The sequence below is a fragment of the Azolla caroliniana genome, unplaced genomic scaffold, assembly GCF_043228905.1.
Source record: "Azolla caroliniana isolate FFs.n. ecotype wild unplaced genomic scaffold, voAzoCaro1.0.p SCAF_13, whole genome shotgun sequence".
NCBI classification, from domain to species: Eukaryota; Viridiplantae; Streptophyta; class Polypodiopsida; order Salviniales; family Salviniaceae; genus Azolla; species Azolla caroliniana.
Genome location: NW_028230448.1, coordinates 15,275,054 through 15,294,020, shown reverse-complemented (window position 1 = coordinate 15,294,020; position 18,967 = coordinate 15,275,054). Strand labels below are relative to the sequence as shown.

Sequence of the window (18,967 nt, the reverse complement as noted above, 5' to 3'; positions counted from 1 at the left end):
TCTCAAGGATAATAACACATAGGGATTTTCTTTTGGAAAGCTTATACCCTAAAGATTAGTGTTTCTCCATGAAAGCATGCTACTAATCCGAACCAACTAGTCTTTAAATTTTATGTTTCACCCTATCACTAACTCATCCATGACCAAGGGAAAGTTCCTCATAATTTACATTTCATACTTATCACTCAAACTTCATAATAACGAATTTAAACATATTATTTGATGGAACTTTTCGTTCTAAATTGCCAACATTTGAATATTAGAATATAGTTTAGGCATATTTATTTTTGGGAATACCGACAAGTTTTAGTTATCTCTAGAGAAAGTCGTAGATCGACTAGAAATGCCCTTGTCAAAATAGTTGGTGGCTTATGTTATTTGTCAAATACCAATAACTTTTACTGATTTACAAAAAATTGTATGATTTGGAGAGTGCATGGTTGAGGATAGAATGAAGGGCATATATGTTGATGGTATGATAGGTGTTTCAAGGGTATATTATAGCATGGTTATTCATGTATCATTGCATGAATCAAGAAAAGGGTCACGAGTGGTCATGGATGGGTTGTGAAAGACGAACTATGTACCCAAACATTGCCTCATCACTTGCTCACCAAAACAATACATCCCTAATACTTCATCTTCATCCAAATATATGCAACAAAAGTCTTCTTTGTATAATCTAAAATTGCAAATCATGGTGAATCATGTAAGAAAGTACCCACCTTGGTATGATGAATCATCTAAGGATAATACCTTCACAATACGGTGGTGAATCATTAACCTCCCTCATATCCTATTAAAATCCTTTGAAATATGGCACTTGTGTATGCTAAAGTACAAATACATTAACAATCCTCATACTTAACATGTTTCACTATATTGAATTACATCCTATGATTCCTTCATTAAGCGAAAAAAGGATTAAAACTTCACTAACTTCGATAACGATAAAGTGATGCTAAACATTTGTGAGTTATCCATTCAACATATGCCAAACTTGGCATCAACATGTTAATAGTAAGTTAGTCATAAATTGTATGTATTACAATGTGTAAAAGCATAAATAGTACTGATTCAGCATCTTCGAAAATATATAGATATACAAAGGCATTGGAGCTTCATATTATGGAGTTTGGTTTCTCAAGTAAAACATATAGGAACCTTCTTCGAAGAGTCTTATGAGATTTAAGAAATGTTCAATTATTCATTCATTATTCATCAACAAGCTAATGTGAACTTTTTTCCAGTTATCCACCAAGTGCCTTCATCTTTAAAGGTATCCACCCTAAAAAAACCAAAATAAGGTTGTTATCATTCATTTATTTTCACACATCCAATTTATTATTCTCATTTTGAATTTACAAGCTTCTAGGCCATTTTCATTGTTCTTTCCACAAGTTAATGCTAAGCGGCCAACAACTGCAACTATGTGGCATTATATATCCAATGATAAGACAGGTAAATTATTGTTCAATGCTAATGCACTACAGTTGAAGTCCTCCAAAACCAATGCCATAACTATAAAACAGCAATTGGTACAACAATAATGCACAACCTCCATAACTTCAATTGAACATCTAAGACTTCAAAATTCTATGTAATATATATATGGGATGGAAGGGATTGGTCTAAGAAAGCACGTGCAAAGGGCTACATATTAAGATGTAGGTGGCTTTGAAGGACCCTAAAACAGTCACGGTGCAAGAAACAAGTTCTCTGAATGGGAATATTGCAGAGGATTCTAATAACATATAATCATTCTAGTGAAAATATAACGCAATTGCTGGTTTTATACACAATTTCCTATGACTGCATGTGGAATAAAATAATACCATTTACATCCAGATCATATAATGAGGTAATGTAACATCTCTCCATGAATTTCAGAAGTTGAATTCATTGATTCTCGTGGCCCCTACTGAATTCCCAATTCTTCTTGCATCAATTTACACAAAAGTTGCATGATCATGTACTGTAGTTTAAGCTCATAATTTTCTTCATGATACCCAATATTGACCATCTCAAAAGATCCCAGTCATGCACCTTGTCCACTACTAGTTTTCCCTTCCATTCGTTCGTTGCATGCCTCTGAAGACTAAGCCAAGAAACAAAAGAGACAGTAACGTGCATACCAATGCTGCATATTACTGGACTTGAATTATTACAAGAGGTGACGCTGCATACTGTGACACTCCACCTCTTCAATGGGATACTCCTAGCTTTCCTAGACAAGTTTACATGAAGTCGTCCTTCCATTGTATCATTCACATGCAGTTCATACTTTCACACTTCTGTTTGTTGCATCATTAATGAAAATGCACCTAAACTGAACACCAGATGGTGCTCAACACCAAGAATAGCAAGGCTACACATTTGATAGCCTCTAGCACATGAAGATACACATTTATAAAACAAATTTAAAGGTAAAGCCATATGGTGACAATAGCCCCAAGAAAGTCAAGGGCCTATAAAAGAATCCAAATTGTACGCAACCTCCAACTGGGACCAAAGTGTAGAAGTGAGTAACAATAATAATGAACGGAATTATATATTACACTTCTCTCAGTTTCAAATAAAATGCCGTCAAAAAGAAAACCAGAAGGGGTTTTAGATGGACAATGTCAAATGCCATGTAAGGATAGCACAGGGTTAACAAGGTCAGAATTATCTGGCAATCCATATACCAGGTGGTGAAACAAGCTGGGTTGGTTAGGCAGACCAGAACCCAAAATGTGCATCATGATTATAATGTCATTGATTATGTTGAAGAAGAAAAATGTCATAAAATCCTTGATACCTTTGAACCACGGGGTGGTGTTCCAGGTTTTGCTGCGCCAACAGACGAGTATGCAAACTTTGGTTTCTTCTCCGCAGGCTTGAGAATCTGAAAAGAACACATTAGTGTTTCATCAACACTCATCATTGCTCCAGCATTATCGAATTCTCCACAGTAATTCGGAGCAGAAAATATCGTCACAAGCTGTCTATCAGCAAAGAACTCATACCCATCTTCTACAACCTGGCAAATAGAAAGGGTCATTCAAGCCCATCTTTCTAATATAGACAAAAGAAGCAGAGAGAGTGTAGTTAAATGTAAAACCTGGTGTGCTCGACAAATAAGGTCAAGATCATGCTTCTGAAGAAACTCGGCAACTTTGTCAGCTCCAAAAGTAAAAGAGACACCTCTATCATTCTCACCCCAACCTGACCTCTCTTTATCAGGATCTGCCCATAAAAGATCACATAACAATCCTTGATCCGGTACATCCGTAGGGCGAGGTATTGCTTTAATTTGTTCAAAATTACTCATATCTGGTGAAATCCCACCATGCATACACAGAATTTTTTCATCAATCAAAGCAGCAACAGGGAGACAATTGAAGCAGTCAGTAAAAGTCTTCCACAACCTGACATTGAACCTTCGTTTGCATTCATCATAGAACCCGTATATGCGATTGATTGAAGCACATTCATGATTGCCTCTTAGAAGAAAGAAATTCTCTGGAAATTTGATCTTATAAGCAAGAAGAAGACATATGGTTTCCAAACTTTGCTTTCCACGATCTACGTAATCTCCTAAAAAGAGGTAATTGGCCTGTGGTGGAAGCCCACCATATTCAAAAAGCCTTAAGAGATCTGAATATTGGCCATGAATATCACCTACAAAACAGCAGATACATTACATATTTAAGGCTGAAAAATGTAGACAGTGATACAAATTCATTATATTTCCCAGTAGAAACCCATTTTACTAGAAACATAATAATCAACCAATCCATATGAGCATATGCTCATCACCTGCAACATTTGATTAAATCATACACTAAGTCATATGAGAATTCAAAAACAAAGAGGTCACCTAAACTTATGAGATGTAAGCGTTTGTCAAAAAATATTACCTGAATGTGAAAGTTGTGATATAGTTAATATCTTATTTTGTGCATGACAGATGACTGTTGCCACCCAAAGATTGGGCTTAATGAATTTCCTAACCCCACTCACATTCTCCAAACATTTGAGATACATAAAGAGATCTTCGATTCAGATTTTAGGAAAAAATTTAAGAAACTACATTCTTGAGCTTGGAAATTTTTAATTTAATTTTGGATTTTGCAAAATACTTGAAGCCATGGATAGGAAGATAAGTGTGAAAATGTAGCTAAAGTGACAAAAGAGAAATAAGATTCAAATATTTGCAAACTATGGATGCCAATTATTATTTCCTCTTACAAAATTGAACGAACAACATAATCAAGAACATGGAGATTTGTACTCTTCCTATGTTTCTCCATCATAGATTTATTGCGGTTACATGATGAATTTTTTATTCTCGTTAGAATTAATGTGACTATCCCTTTGACCATGGTGACTGTATGTGTTTAGAATTGAAGAGTGTGATTCCATGATTATTGGATATGAATGGGGTTTTGTTACTTGTGCGAGGGGGATTTGTAATATTAGGGTTTTCAGCAGACAGGCAAGTCAGCTGTGACATATTTGCAGATTCCTGTTTCCCCTGACTGGTGTTGTACTTGCTAAAATATTCTGTGACCACCAACCTTTGGGACCAAATGATGTATTTTGTCATCAATCTCATGCATATGCTCAATGATCATTAGTCAGGTGTCTTCAAAAAGTTGTATAATGTGCCAGTTTTGTCATGGTTTCAAATCAATTGAGCAATAAAGAAGTTTTGCGCACAAATGGACTTTATATTCACTTTTGAGGAAGTTTTACTCTTTTGTTAATCCACCAGTAAGTGAGGGAACAGCAGCGATTTATCTACCAAGCACACTGCATAGGGTGAACCTAGATAGCAGTAGGGATTTCTATAATATGTGAAACACATTCATCAAGAAGATGAGATAGATATAAAAAAATACTATAACAAGGCCGGGCTATTACATCTTACTTAGTTCCCAGCCCAAGACATCTTTGTAGATATGCTCAACATGTCTTCATAATTGAGGTCTATGCTTGCGTCATTTGTATTTTCTTTCCAATACATCTTAACATTTAGAGCATTCCTGTGCTAGGAACCAAGACAATCTTACTTTTTTGTCTTTATTTTGGCATCATAAGAGTGAAGATGACATCAAGAGACTGATAAATCACATAGATGGGGAAATTACAGAAATGAGTCAAATTATCTCTATATTGAGAACAAAAATAAAGAAAAACACATAAACCTACCCACAAGTGTGATCTATCTTAACAAAATAAAAACACTTAAACTTCTCCACACATGCAAGCTATCTCATCAGAAAATATTCTGAGAGATAATCATTGTTCTTACAACATTCGGATAAGTACTTGACATTGCGCAATGTGGGCAGTATGACATTGGGTATTGCTTTGATTTCAACGCCTAAATTTCTACACAAGTTCAAGCTATCTCAATAAAACAAAAGCACTTAAACTTCTCCACGCGTGCAAGCTATCTCATCAGAAAATATTCTGAGAGATAATCATTGTTCTTACAATGGTCGGATAAGTACTTGACATTGCGCAATGTGGGCAGTATGACATTGGGTATTCCGTTGATTTCAAGCTCAATTTCTATGGTTATCAGGTACCCATTTTTCTGAATCCATTAGCACTCTTCCAAATATTGAGCTTCTACATCATCCTACTTATATTATATAACCTTAATTAGACTTTTAAAATTTCAAAAGCTCGTGAAAAAAGATTACTTCAGTTTCAAACTACGGTGCATCTGAAATAAACAACGAGCTTACTTCTACTCAGTAAAGCATGTAACTTCTTTCTTCTTTCAAAACTTACTTTTTGCATCTCTTAAAATCATCAAAGTGTCTATTTCTCGCATATAACATTGGAAGGCACTTTCCACGCCATGCGGCATCAACACCTCAAATTACACATACATATATAGAAATTTTATTTTCAAATAACGTGTGTGTACTAAACTGATCCACATTTCTAGACTTTATACAACTAACACATCCCTACGTTCACAACATCTATATCCACTCTTGCAAACAGAGATGAAGCAAAATTGCCAGGCATCAAATCATTCTCTATGTTCTCACTTGCATACAGATGTGAACTTGATGGTTTCAATTTCCTTTCAAAACTGTCGTAACCTATTTGCAAGTTTTGATTACTCACAAAAAACTTCACCTAAACGCTTCCATATTTGGCCTAACACTATTTATGAGCGTAACTGAAACTTACGAAGATGTCACAAAATAAATATAAACTATAATGCCTTCACAACAATGGCAGAAGGGAGAACTAATGTAGGATATGGCATTACCGCAGATCTTAATTGGTGCTTCCAGTTCGAGTAATCCAGGCTGTTGCATGAAGATTGTCTTGGCAGCAACACAAAGCTGCCTGATCTCCGATTCTGATAGCTGCACCTGCTTCCCAGGCCTTGTTTCTCGCACTTCTAAGAGACGGTGGATGATATCGTCAAGAGCGGCAGGGTCCATCAAACCCTAAATTTCAATCTGTTCTTTCTCTTCTCTTCTCTTGCCTTTTCTTCTGATCAACAACAACAATAAAGACTGCGTCCAGAGATACGTATTGCCCTTTCTCTTTATATCCCTGTATCTGTGCTTTCTCCCTGATCCTGTCCCTGCCACTGTCGCCGTCGCTGTGTGTTTCTCGGTGACAGATTTGAGTGATTGAGGGGGAAAGGAAAGGAAAGATTTTCCTTCGCCGTTGCTCGTTGTTCTAATCAGAGGGCGATGGAGATGGAGATGGAGCACATCATCATCATCATCATCATCATCATCATCGTGGGAGGAGGAGGAGGAGGAGGCAGAGCAGGCCTGCGCTGCGTCGATTTCAACGGCCGCCTCCCTTTGCCTTCCTCTTCTTTTTCTCCTTCTTCCTCTTCCTCTTCCTCTCCTTCATTTATTTTCTATTTACATTTCTGCCCCTTCGTTTATTTTCTATTTACATTTCTGCCCTTCATTCATTCCTCTCCTCTTTAGGACTTGAACCAATAACCCCACCCTATGACTTTCAAATCTTACCATTTACTCTATACTAATAATATATATAAGATAAAGGATTTGCTTCATGATATAAAAACGATGTTACATGTTGTATTCAATAATATTTGAGAGACCCAACCAAACCCACAACCTCATATACCAAAGTCACCACACCTACCATTAGGCTAGGTCCTTTGTTTCTAAAACTATATTTTCATGTTTATTCTTATGTCATATATTTTTTCATACATGAAAGCTCAAATGAGCGAGATTCCTATCATGCATCACATGCATTTCATGCACTACATGCATGACTTGTACCCTCCAATGCATCATATGCATGGGGGCACCTATTTAAATGGTGAAAGAGAAGATCAAAGGGGGAGAGGTATGAGATATCAATCAAATATATATTACATAAAAGATACCATAAAATAGAGAAAGAAAGGAAGAAGTTTAACATAAAGGTGGAGTTCTAGCTTGGCGATCGGGGTGGTCAACTCTCAACAAGAGGGAGGCGGTTCGAGCCTTATCTTCATCAAAATATTGAAGTGAAGATTGTTGTGGCCTACTATCAAGAAAGAGAAGAGCGATTATCTTGTGAGACCAAGTTCAAAGGATCAACGGTGCTTACAACCACTTTTGTAACTCTTTCATCAAATAATTATAAATCTCTTTTATTCCTTCAAATATCATTCAATATCCTATCTTGTCATATCTTGTTGATCTCTATTTACTCTATCTCTACTCTTTCGTCTCTTCGGTCCATAATCCTAGTGATTCCTTCCTCACTTTCACGATATCTTTTGTCTATGCAACGCTATGCTTCTAGGCAAGCCATGCCATGACACCATTGTTATTTGAGACCTTTTTGTAGATCCATCTGCATCCGATCGCCTTTTTGTGCGCTAAGGTGGGAACGAGATCCCACGTCTCGTTCTTTCGTAGTGCTTGCATCTCCTTGTTCATTGCTTCGATCCATCGTGGGTCCTTCGCGGCTTCGGAAAAGGTTTTCGGCTCCCGTACTGTTGCTACCTTCATCATAAAGGCATAATGGTACGCCATATAATCATTGTAGCCGAATCGGCTTACAGGGTTCTTTTCACGAGTGGATCGACGGAGCTTCTCGTTTGCAGAGATGAGGGCTTTCTTAGCTCCGATTGGTACCTCGAAACTGCCGAACTCACTGTCGATGAGTGGGTCGACTCATCGTCGTCGACGCGATCGTCAGCATATTTCGCCATTTTTGCCTTGCCTTTGTCCATCATCGGGCTAGGCCGTGATGTGCTTTGATCGCTCAAAGGCTCTTGTGGTTCGCTTAGTCGGGTCATGATCGGACTTTCTTCGAACATGCGCGTAAGGCGATCTTCATCCTCTATCTCTTGTTCGGTGGATTCCGGGTCAAGCGGAGTTGGAGTCGGAGTTGTCTCTGGTGTGTACCAGGATGTAGACTCATCGAAAACGATGTCTCGACTTACGCAAGATTTTCGAGTTGAGGGGTTGTAGCACTTGTACCCCTTTTGCTCTAATGAGTATCCTACGAGGATACACTTCTCCAACTTCGAATCAAGCTTTTGATGCTTCTCGTCGGGGATGTGCACGTAGGCTATCGCACCGAATATGCGGATGTGCGATAAGTCTGGCTTCTTTCCGAAGTATTTTTCGTGCGGAGTGACCTCGTGCACGCCGGATGTTGTGCACCGGTTCATTAGGTAGACGACCGTATTTGCAGGTTCGGCCCAATATGACTTGGGCATATGCTTCTCGTTCAAGAGATGGATTCTTGTGAAGCGGAAGAGATGTGAGTTATGTGTGTGTGTGTGTGTGTGTGTATGAGAGAGAGAGAGAGAGTGAAACACAAAGAATACACAAGGTAAAAGTATATTAGAAAAGGAGAAAGACTGACTCAATACAAGGTGGGAGGAGGGTGCTTTATATAGTCACCCTCTCTCTTCATTAACTACAAGACTCATGGAGCATGGGGAATGTGAAAGCTCATAAGTTATGTGTCATAGAATATGATTCTATGACTCATACTAAATGCTAGAATGCAAAGAGGTGACATAATGGTGACTCTTGACCGTTGGAGTGTCTATTCACTCTCAAGGTGAGTTCACACACTAGACTAAGTTGAGCTTGATTCTCAACAAGATGCAATCGGCCATGTTTGCAAAAGGCACCAAAGCCGACACAGGCATAGAGTTGTGGCACAAGAGGATTGGCCACATCAATCTCAATAAACTCAAGGCAATGCAATTGAAAGGAGTCGTCATCAGGCTCCCGATCTTCGAAGAGAAGGAGATTGAAGGTGTATGTGCAACCTACCAATTCGACAAGCAACACTGGCACCCGTTCCCGAAATAGAGGAACATGAGCAAAGGCGTATGCAACATAATTCATTCTAATGTATGGGCACCAACTCAAACGGCTACCTTCGGCGGAAGCCGATACTACGTGGCCTTTATCGACGACTTCTCCAGGCACAACTAGATCTACCCCATGCGGTGAAAGAGCGAAGTGTTTGGACACTTCCAGAAATTCAATAGCGAAGTTGAAAAGACAACCGGACATCATGTACGATATCTTCTGTCGGATGGAGGAAAATAGTACTTCTCCGACGAATTTTCGGCTTTTCTCCGGAAAGAAGGAATTTGGTGAGAGTTTTTGTGTTGACATACACCGCAACAAAACGGAGTAGCCGAATGCAAAAATCGACACATCTTTGAAGTAGCACGGGCCATGATGAACTAAAAGAATATGCCAAAGTCATATTGGGCCGAAGCAACAAATATTGTCGCCTACCTCATGAACTGGTGTGCACGAGGTTACCCCGCACAAAAAGTACTATGGGAAGACGTCTGATCTATCCCATGTAAGGAGATTCAGTTCACTTGCATATGTGCACATTCCCGACGAAAAGTGACAAAAGCTCGATCCTAAGTCAGAGAAGTGTATCCTCGTACAATACTCACTAGAACAAAAAGGGTACAAGTGCTATAACCCCTCTACTCGGAAGATTCGTGTAAGTCGAGACGTCGTCTTTCACGAATTGGCATCATGGTACGAACCCGAGCCAAACTCTTTCCGAACCATTTACGAATTAACTCGAAAACATAGAAGACGAAGTTCGACTTGAACACATGTTCGAAGAAAGCCCGATTATGACAAGGCTTAGTGGGCCACAAGAGCCGCCAAGCGACCAAAGCACATCTCGGCCAGAATATGAATCTGACGATCAATTCGACGACAATGAATCGACTCACTCCCTCGACAGTGAGTCCGGTGGCTTAGATGTACCTATCATGAGGACACCAAGTCTAAAGAAAGCCATTGCCACGGCGAACGAAAAACTCCGTCGCCCCACCCGTGAGAATAATATTGTTAGCCAATTCGGCTACAACGACTATATGGCATACCACTGCCTTTATGATGAAAGTGGCGACAATTCGAGAACCAGAAAACTTTTTCGAAGCAGTAGAGGATCCATGATGGGTCGAAGGAATGAACGAGGAGATGCATGCACTATGCGAAAACGAGACATGGGATCTAATCTCCCACTCACCGTAGAAGAAGGCACTCAACTGCATATGGATATACAAAGTGAACTATAATGTCGACGATTCCATCAACCGCTACAAAGCCCGACTTGTAGTGAAAGGATACGCACAAACACATGGAGTCGACTATGAAGAGACCTTTGCCCCGATGGCAAAGATGACGGTTGTGCGGACCGTGATTGCACTTGCAGTGGCGAAAAGGTGGCACCTCCATAAGATGGACGTCAAGAACACCTTTCTTCAAGGCAAATTAGAAGAGGAGGTGTACATGGTACAACCACCTGGCTTCGAATCCAACATCCATCTGAAAGTCATCCGCTGACTCAAGAAGCCTCTCCACGGCCTTAAGCAAGCACCGCGTGCTTGGCATTCGAAGATCAATATCTTCATCGAATTAGGTTTCAAATGTCAAAATCCGACAACTTCGTCTACACAAGAAGCGATTCGGGAAGTTCGATTGTCATCATTCTACACGTGGATGATCTCGTCATTGGAGGTGAGGATCTAGTCGACATTAACAAGGTCAAGTCCCTCGTCTCTAGAAAAATCGAGATGATGGACATGAAGGAGCTCCATTACTTCCGTGGCATCGAGGTAATTTGGACTCTGGCCAGCATTATGATCTCTCAAGGGCACTACATCCTCAACTTGTTATACCAGTTTAGGATGACTGAGTGCAAATCTTTGGCAACCCCTCTCGATCGAAACCTCAAACTTGATACCGACTTCGACATGGAAGAGTGTGAGCCGACTCAGTATCGACAACTACTCGGGAGTCTCTTCTACCTCACGATCACTCGACCCAACCTGAGCTATCCGGTCAGCCTCCTGTTGAGCGGCAAGCTCAACTGGATCCGGATTGGATGAATAAGCTTGAGCCGGATCGGTGAGCCGGTGAGTTGGGGAGCTGGTGAGATGGATCAAGCAGTAATCGGAAGCCTAGTAGCATCCTAGACTACTAGGTAGTTAATGTCTCATAGTTAGTGTCAGACGCTCGTGTGAGCATTGAAGTACATTGTACTTCTGTCAGTCCTCTTAGGACTTGTATAAATAGTGTTGTTGAGCACGTTGTATATACAAGAGAATTTTATAGAGCTGTTCATAATAGATTTATTTTGTGCTGCTCTTTCTCTGTCTCTCCTGAGTACCTTCTGTGTGTTAATCTCTCTCTCTCTCTCTCTCTCTCTCTCTCTCTCTCTCTCTCTCTTGCTATCCGGCTAAGTTGGTTGCCTAACGCTTCCGCACCTTCGTTTTTACATGGTATCAGAGCACGAGGGTTGAGAACCTCTACAACCGACATCAGCATCTGAAGACAAACCCTAAGAGAAGTGATGAATAGTGGAATGGCAAGCTCGCTCCCAGTGGAGAAGCTCGACAGATCCAACTACGCATCTTGGTCATACAAGATGCACCAATACTTGCTTGGGCATGGTTATTGGAGCTATGTCGACGGAGCTAACGACACAACACCTGATGCGGCACACAAGGACTTCCCAGTGTGGGAACAAGCGGCAAGTAGAGTGATGTACTACTTTCCGTCCAGTGTCGGACACCAGCTGCTAAGCCATGTCCGAGATGCCAAGACGCCAAACGAAGCTTGGGGAAACCTGAAGAAGGTTTTCACGGCAAGCACTACGGTCCAGAAGCTGCAACTCCGACAGGAGTTGAGCAATGTCCGATAGAAGGACATGTCGGTAGTCGATTACACGGCCCGAATCAAAGAGATATGTGACTCACTTGCCTCTATCAACGTCATTGTAGAGGAAGATGAGATGGTGCAGATCTGTCTTGGGGGCCTAACGTCTACGTTCATAGCATTCCGAACAACGTTATGTACAAGGGAGAATACGCCGTCATTTTTCGACTTACAGTCGATGCTCCTTGTAGAGGAGAACCACGCCGGTGCGTCAACAAGTGAACCCATCGATAGCCGGATGCTGTATACGGAGGCGGATCAGCCTTGTGGGCGTGGTGGACGAGGCGGGTCGGCTCGCAATGGTAGCGGCCAGCAAGGGCAGGACCAAAGGCACAGAGAACGTATCGTCAAGGCGGTGCCAGAGGCCGGCAAGCAAAGGCCGACATGGAATGTTGGTACTATGGTAAAAAGGGCCATCGAGAAAGCGAGTGCTGGAAGAAGCGCGCCGATTCGAACAGATCCGGATCCGGCAAGGTCGGCAGAGAGAACCGGTAATACTCGCACTACACAGAAGCATCGGGAGGATCCAAAACCGGAAAAGCCGGTAAAGGGCTAGCCTTGGTGATGAAACACGAGGCTAACTTGATGAAGAAGACCACTTCCAAATCGGAGGAAGTGTGGTACATTGATTCCAGTGCGCCGAATCACATGACGAACCACAAAGAGTGGTTCTCTTTCTTGGAGAAATAGGAACAACCGGGAGTCGTCGAAACCGAAGACGACACTCCTCACCCAATCGTGCATGTCATAGAAGTCCCTTTGAGCCACGTCGGACAGGGAGGGAAGCTGATGAACGTATTACACGTTGTCGTGAAGAAAACCGCCCACAAGAGGAATCGGAGGAACAAGGCGTGGGAAACGGCTCTACACACACGCGCGCCAAGAAGTACCTAAGGACGAAGTAGGTACATACGAGGATCCTAGGTGGGCAGATTCGGTTGGTATGCAGTTAATGCCAAACGGCCGCTTGACGGGCTATAAAAAGGAAGAGGGAGAATAGGAGAAAGGGGGATCTCCTGCGGAGAGGACGAAGTGCTGCCGAACCGATTTCGGAGCTTCTCTCTCACTCCTGCTCTCTCTGTCTTCTGCTCCATCGCGTACCTGTGCAGGTTTCGAGGAGGCTTGCGCTGTTCCGTGGAACGCCCCGAGTGCGTCCTGCAGCACCTCCGACCTGTTTTCCCCTTCTGTGCGTCGCGACATACAGGGGTCGGCAGCTGTTCGCCGCCCTGTTCGTTTTCGTTAGCATCTATTTTGTGCCCCACCGTGGGTTGTAATACTTTAGTCTGTTGTTTTCTTGCATTCATAAGTACTTATCTCTCGTTGTTGCGTCCATCTGTGTCGGCGTTCATTTGTGATCTCTGTTTGTTGGGCCGTGTCCCTGTGCAATCGTCGGTTCTGCGCAATCGGATCTTCGGTTCTGTGTAATCGGGTCTCTCTCTCTTTCTTCTCTCTCTCTCGCTCTTCGGTTCGAGACCCCCGTGGTCCCTCCTCCTTTCTACACGCAAGGGCGTAGTAACCACGACATCTTGGTGAACCCGACGTGAAAGAGGCGGCAGAAGAGTGGGAAATGAAGGGGGCGGATCTTGCAGAGGCCATGGCTTCGGCCGTGGATCGGATAGTAAGCGCGCGCGAGGGCACCGGCGCCCTCGATAGAGCTATTGAGGCGGTCGTCGGAACGATCGGTCGATTCACCGGAAAAGATGCCACGAAGTACCTGGCGTCCTACGGTGCAGAAATGTTAATGCGGGACATTCCGGAAGACAGGCGTCTTGCCGGTTTTCCCCGAGTGGCGATGCCGAGCATCCACTCGGAGGTGCTCGAGGTGCGGGCGGAGAGCCGTACCTGGGAGGAGTTCGAAGGTCGGCTCCTGGAAAAATACGGACTGGACGACGCGCTCCGGCTTTCGAAGCGAAGCTTCATGGAGTGGGTGGAGTCTCCCGGGAAAGGAAGGAATGCGTCGGCACTCCTCCGGGAGTTCGAGGAGAACTTCGCGCGCCTTTCGGCGCTTGACAGGATGGTCCTGGATACAAGCCGGGTCCTGCTGTTCGTCAAATCGGTTGACGAGAGGGATCGGAGTCACGTGGGCGCCCTGCTAGAAACCGAAGATGGGCTGACAGCCGACTGGGCGGCGGTCAAGAGAGCCTGCGGCCGTTTCGACAAACGGCGAGAATGGGAGGATGACAGAGCAACCGGGTCGGGCTCAGTCGCGGCGAGGAAACTCGAGCCGGCGCAGCCGGTGCGAAGGGAAGAGACTCGGGAGTGGCTGGAATCCGGTTCGGCTCCGACCGGCATGATCGGAGGCTCGACTGGGGGAGCTGCGTTGGAGGAACTGACGAGGGCGATAAAAGACCTCCAAATCGCACAAGCCCGCAGAGAAGGCGGAGGACCTGCTCGTGACCGACGGCCGGCGGCAGGGAACAGGTGCATGTGGTGCGACGGGGTCGGCCACATCCGAAAAGACTGCGGCGATTTCGCAGAGGCGCTGAGGAACCGGGTGGTGTACCTATGGGAAGGCCGGGTTCACGCCAACGACACGAGAAGGGCCCTAAACCGAAACGACGGGCGAGGCGGAATGAAGAGGTTGATGGAAGAGGCGGCGGCCCGACATGCGGAAACCGTCCACTACTCGGCGTCGGCCGGTATTCGAGTCGGGGGCGGCGAGGCCCGGAAGGAAAGCAAAGCCGGATTCTGGCCGACGATGCTGGAAGGCCTTGCCGGTGCAGGGCTTAAAAGGGAGGAATCGGGCCGTGCGGAGAAACGGGTACGGGAGATGACCGGGTGGAGCGACCCGGTCGAGGAAAAGACGGGCTTCGTGGAAGCCGCTTGCCGGAACTACGAGGCTCTGGTAGAAGAGAAGCGGGTGGGGAAACCCGGGACGACCGGGCCCTCACAACGATACGAGACCCGGTCCGGGCCACGACGGGACGAAGCCGGCGGGGCCGGTACGCAAGATAAACCCCAGAAGGGCGGGTACCGTCTGGGGACGGAGATAGAAAGAACCACGGACTTACGAAAGGTCCTGGAGGAACGGATCCTCGACAGCAAGGTGGAGCTGTCGCTACGGGAGGTGCTGGGAATCGCCAAGAAGGAGTTCCACGACTCCATCGTGGACTTGGTGAAACGGAAGAGGCTGTCAACGGAGACAGAACCGGAAAGACCGGTGGAAGTGCGGACGACGCACCTAGACGACATGGCGCTGGGAGACGAGTGGGCGGAAAGCCACTATTCGAGACCGCACTGGGCCCGAGCGACCACGGAAACCCCGGTGAAGATCGGCGATGTCCAGGAACCGGTGATAGCTTTGGTGGACCACGGATCGGAGATCAATTTGATGTCCATGGACTTCTATAAGAAGGGCAAATGGCCGATCAACACCAAGCACGGGTGGAAGATAAGGGCGGCGACGCGCGCCACCGAGGAACTTCACGGGGCCTGCCCGAATGTACGGGTCAAGATCGGCGATGTCGAGATAGACCAGCACTTCTTCGTGCAGGAGTCGTCATCGCACTCCGTCATACTGGGAGAACCGTACATCACGGCGGCTCGAATGGAGACCAAGGTGCTGGACAACGGTTCGGCCTATGCGCGGGTCAAGAGCCAGGACGGGCGCCATTCGGTCCAGTTTTTGACGGTTAGGCCGAACCACGAGCGTAACCGCGACTCCCTCGGTTCCGATAACCGAGAGGATTTTTAGAGAGGGCTGCCAAGGCGTGGGGCCGCGACAGTCCGGACACCCCGGGAAACCCCCACACCTGTACGATAAAACCGAAGAAACCTTGTACCATAGGTAGGGAATTTTTGTTCTCCGACAGCGGAGCGTGTACGATAGTCGGCATCGGCGGCCGAGAGAAGACAAAGGCGGAGGGGAGACTTCGAGCGTGCGGAGTTCTCGGCCCGGACGAGGAAATCAACGGAGCCGTGGAGGCGGTCTCATTCGACGACACCTTGGGAATGCTGGGAAAGGTAGTCGAAGAAGGCCTTAACGAAGACCGGACGATACCGGTGTGTTCCGAGGAGATGTACGAAGTCATCGCGGACTTCGGTCGAGGGCTCGAGTCAGTTCGGACGGCCCACGTAAGCACCAAGTACAAGACTGTGGACCGGAAGGTAAGGCCAGTCGCGGCACCCTTACCGGAGGACAGCGCGTCGAGAATCAAAGGGGTTGCATCGGACCCTAGTCTACGAGATCCGGCCTGCATAGGGCACACCTTCACCGACGAGACGCTCCGAGAGCTCAAAATCGGTGGGAGCGGGTTCCTACTGCCGGCGGAGGAAGACCGGTTTCGGAGAATGCTCGGAAGGCGCGGGAAAGCCTTCGCATTCTCGCCGGAGGAAATCGGGTGCGTTGACCCGACGATCGTGGAGCCGATGGTGATATTCACGGTACCGCATGTACCATGGAATCTCAAGCCAATCCCGGTTCCGAGAGCTCACATCCCGAAGTTGATGGAGCTGCTGAGGCAGAAAGTTGATATGGGAATTCTCGAGCCGTCGAGCGCCCCATATTCGAATCGATGGTTTACCGTACCGAAGAAAAACGGTTCGTTGCGCTTCATCCAGGACCTGCAGCCGGTCAATCGAGTGACCATTCGGAACGCAGGGATCGGACCGACCATAGACGAGTTCGCGGAGGCCTTCGCCGGAAGGTCAATTTACTCGGTCGGGGATCTATACTCGGGGTACGACCAGTTCCAGCTGGCCGTGGAGAGCAGAGACATTACGACGATGCGAACTCCCCTCGGCCTAGTTCGGATGTGTACACTGCCGCAAGGAGGGACCAACTCGGTGGCCCACATGGTGAATGCGATGAACAAGGTTCTGAGGGACTGTATCCCGGACATCACCATGCCGTTTCTGGACGACATCCCGATCAAGGGGTGCCCGGTGGAAGAAAAGGACGAGACGATCGGGCCGGACGGATGCCGGCGATTCGTGGCGACGCACATCGACGACTGCGAGAAGGTGCTGCAAAGGCTAGAGGATGCGAGACTCACCTTCTCCGGGGAGAAGTCGGCCTTCGGGCAGTCAGAAATCATGGTGGTCGGACACCTGTGCGGACCATATGGCCGGAAACCGTCTCCGGCAAAGGTAGAAGCCATCTCCGCGATGAAGCCCGACTGCAGCTCGGTCACGGAAGTACGGAGATTCCTGGGGGCATGCGCGTTCTACCACATATGGATCCCGCATTACGCACACGTCGCGGAGCCACTGTACGGGTTGCTGAAAAAGGGGCGAAGGTTCGAATGGCTAGACGAGCACGCGGCATCGGTCTGGAAGCTGAAAGAGGCCCTTGCAGCGGCACCGGCACTCCGGAAGGCGGTATACGGGAAGGGTACCCCGGTATTCATAACGGTGGATACCAGTCCGACCGGGATCGGATGGGTCGTGAACCAGGAAGACGAGGACGGCAATCGGTTTCCGATCCGATTCGGCGCGAAAGTCCTCAGTGAACGGCAGCGAGGATACGCCCAGGTTAAACGCGAACTCTGGGGTATTGTTTCGGCGGTTAAGACCGACAAAGACTACCTGATAGGGACGGAAGTGATCATCGAGACGGATTGCCTGCCGATTCTCGGTATGGTTTCCGGATGCGCGACTCCGGACCTGGCGATGCTCAGGTGGATAGCGTACATCAAGTCCCTGGACCCGGAAATACGACACATTTCCGGGAAAGACAACGCCATGGCCGACATGCTTTCGAGGGCGAGGTTCGACGACGAGGGCGGCATGGTTTCGGAAGACGAAGAAGTCGGCGTGGATTTCTTCGAGGCGGCATACATAACAACCGACGGGATGAGCACTCCGGCGCTTAACGAGTTCGACGCGAGCAAGTACGACGGGGAGTGGCTGCAGATCGGCGGGTTTTTGAAGACAATGACGCCCGATGCGTCATGGACGAAGGACGAGGCCAACCGGATCCGGAAGAAAGCATATCGATTCCTTCTCCGAGATGGGCATTTGTGGAAGCACCCGAAGAAGAGGAACGGCGTCCCGCTCCGGGTGGTGGCGATGAAGGAAGAACAGGAGGAGCTACTGGCGGCCTACCACGACAGCCCTTGGGCTGGGCACCGTGGAACGTGGGCGACGTTTGAAAAGCTGAAGGGGAAGTACTGGTGGCCGGGATTGTACCGGGACGTGCATCGGTTCGTGTCAACTTGCGAGAGTTGTCAGATGCACTCGATAGTCCGACACCGGGACGGGCTTCACCCTACGTACCCTCCGACTATCCACTTCAAATGGATGGTAGATCTGGTGACGATGCCGATGGGGGTAGGACAGATGCGGTATCTGGTCCTAGCGCGGGAAGACCTGACGAACCAGGTGGAAGGCCGAGCCCTTCAGAACAAGACGACCGCGGCCGTGTGTCGGTTCCTGATCGAGGACGTGATATGCCGGTACGGGTGCGTCGGGAAGATCGTGGCTGACCGAGGGGAGTTGGACGCCGAGGAAGCCGCGGAGCTGTTCGATCGGCTGGGAGTCAAACTCTCGCTCACCACTGCGTACAACCCGGAGGCGAATGGAAAGGTGGAGCGCGGACACGGGCCGATCGTCAAGGCGCTGGTTCGGGCATGCGGAGGCCAAGTCGGTAACTGGCCGCGACTTCTACCTTATGCTTTGTGGGCAGACCGGACCACGCACAGTTCGGTAACCGGGTACATGCCGACGGAGCTCATGTTCGGCCAGAAGCCGATCATGCCGATTGAACGGACGATCTCCTCGTGGGCAACGGTCGACTGGAGGGACGA

General features: G+C 46.7%; 1 protein-coding gene across 2 annotated transcripts; it reads right to left on the bottom strand.

Annotated features, from left to right (window-relative positions):
- Positions 1–956: 956 nt before the first annotated feature.
- On the bottom strand, positions 957–6,676 carry LOC147856301 (serine/threonine-protein phosphatase PP1-like). 2 transcript variants are annotated; one of them, XM_087329149.1, is made up of 4 exons: positions 6,281–6,676; positions 3,104–3,663; positions 2,801–3,022; positions 957–1,288 (listed from the first exon to the last, which is right to left on the bottom strand). In XM_087329149.1, exons 1-4 carry the CDS (start codon positions 6,456–6,458, stop codon positions 1,274–1,276), a joined length of 975 nt encoding a protein of 324 aa, XP_087185275.1. In that variant the 5' UTR covers positions 6,459–6,676; the 3' UTR covers positions 957–1,273. The 2 variants fall into 2 exon arrangements, with proteins under 2 accessions (XP_087185275.1, XP_087185274.1); XM_087329148.1 differs by lacking the exon at positions 957–1,288 and having other exon boundaries at positions 2,388–3,022.
- Positions 6,677–18,967: the final 12,291 nt, after the last annotated feature.

Excerpts from the sequence above, each read along its gene's own strand:
- LOC147856301 (XM_087329148.1), bottom strand. The coding sequence starts at position 6,458 with ATGGACCCTGCCGCTCTTGACGATATCATCCACCGTCTCTTAGAAGTG. Across the intron at positions 3,664-6,280 it reads AGCACCAATTAAGATCTGCG|GTGATATTCATGGCCAATAT; the intron begins GTAATGCCATAT and ends GCTGTTTTGTAG. Across the intron at positions 3,023-3,103 it reads TTATTTGTCGAGCACACCAG|GTTGTAGAAGATGGGTATGA; the intron begins GTTTTACATTTA and ends TCTATTTGCCAG.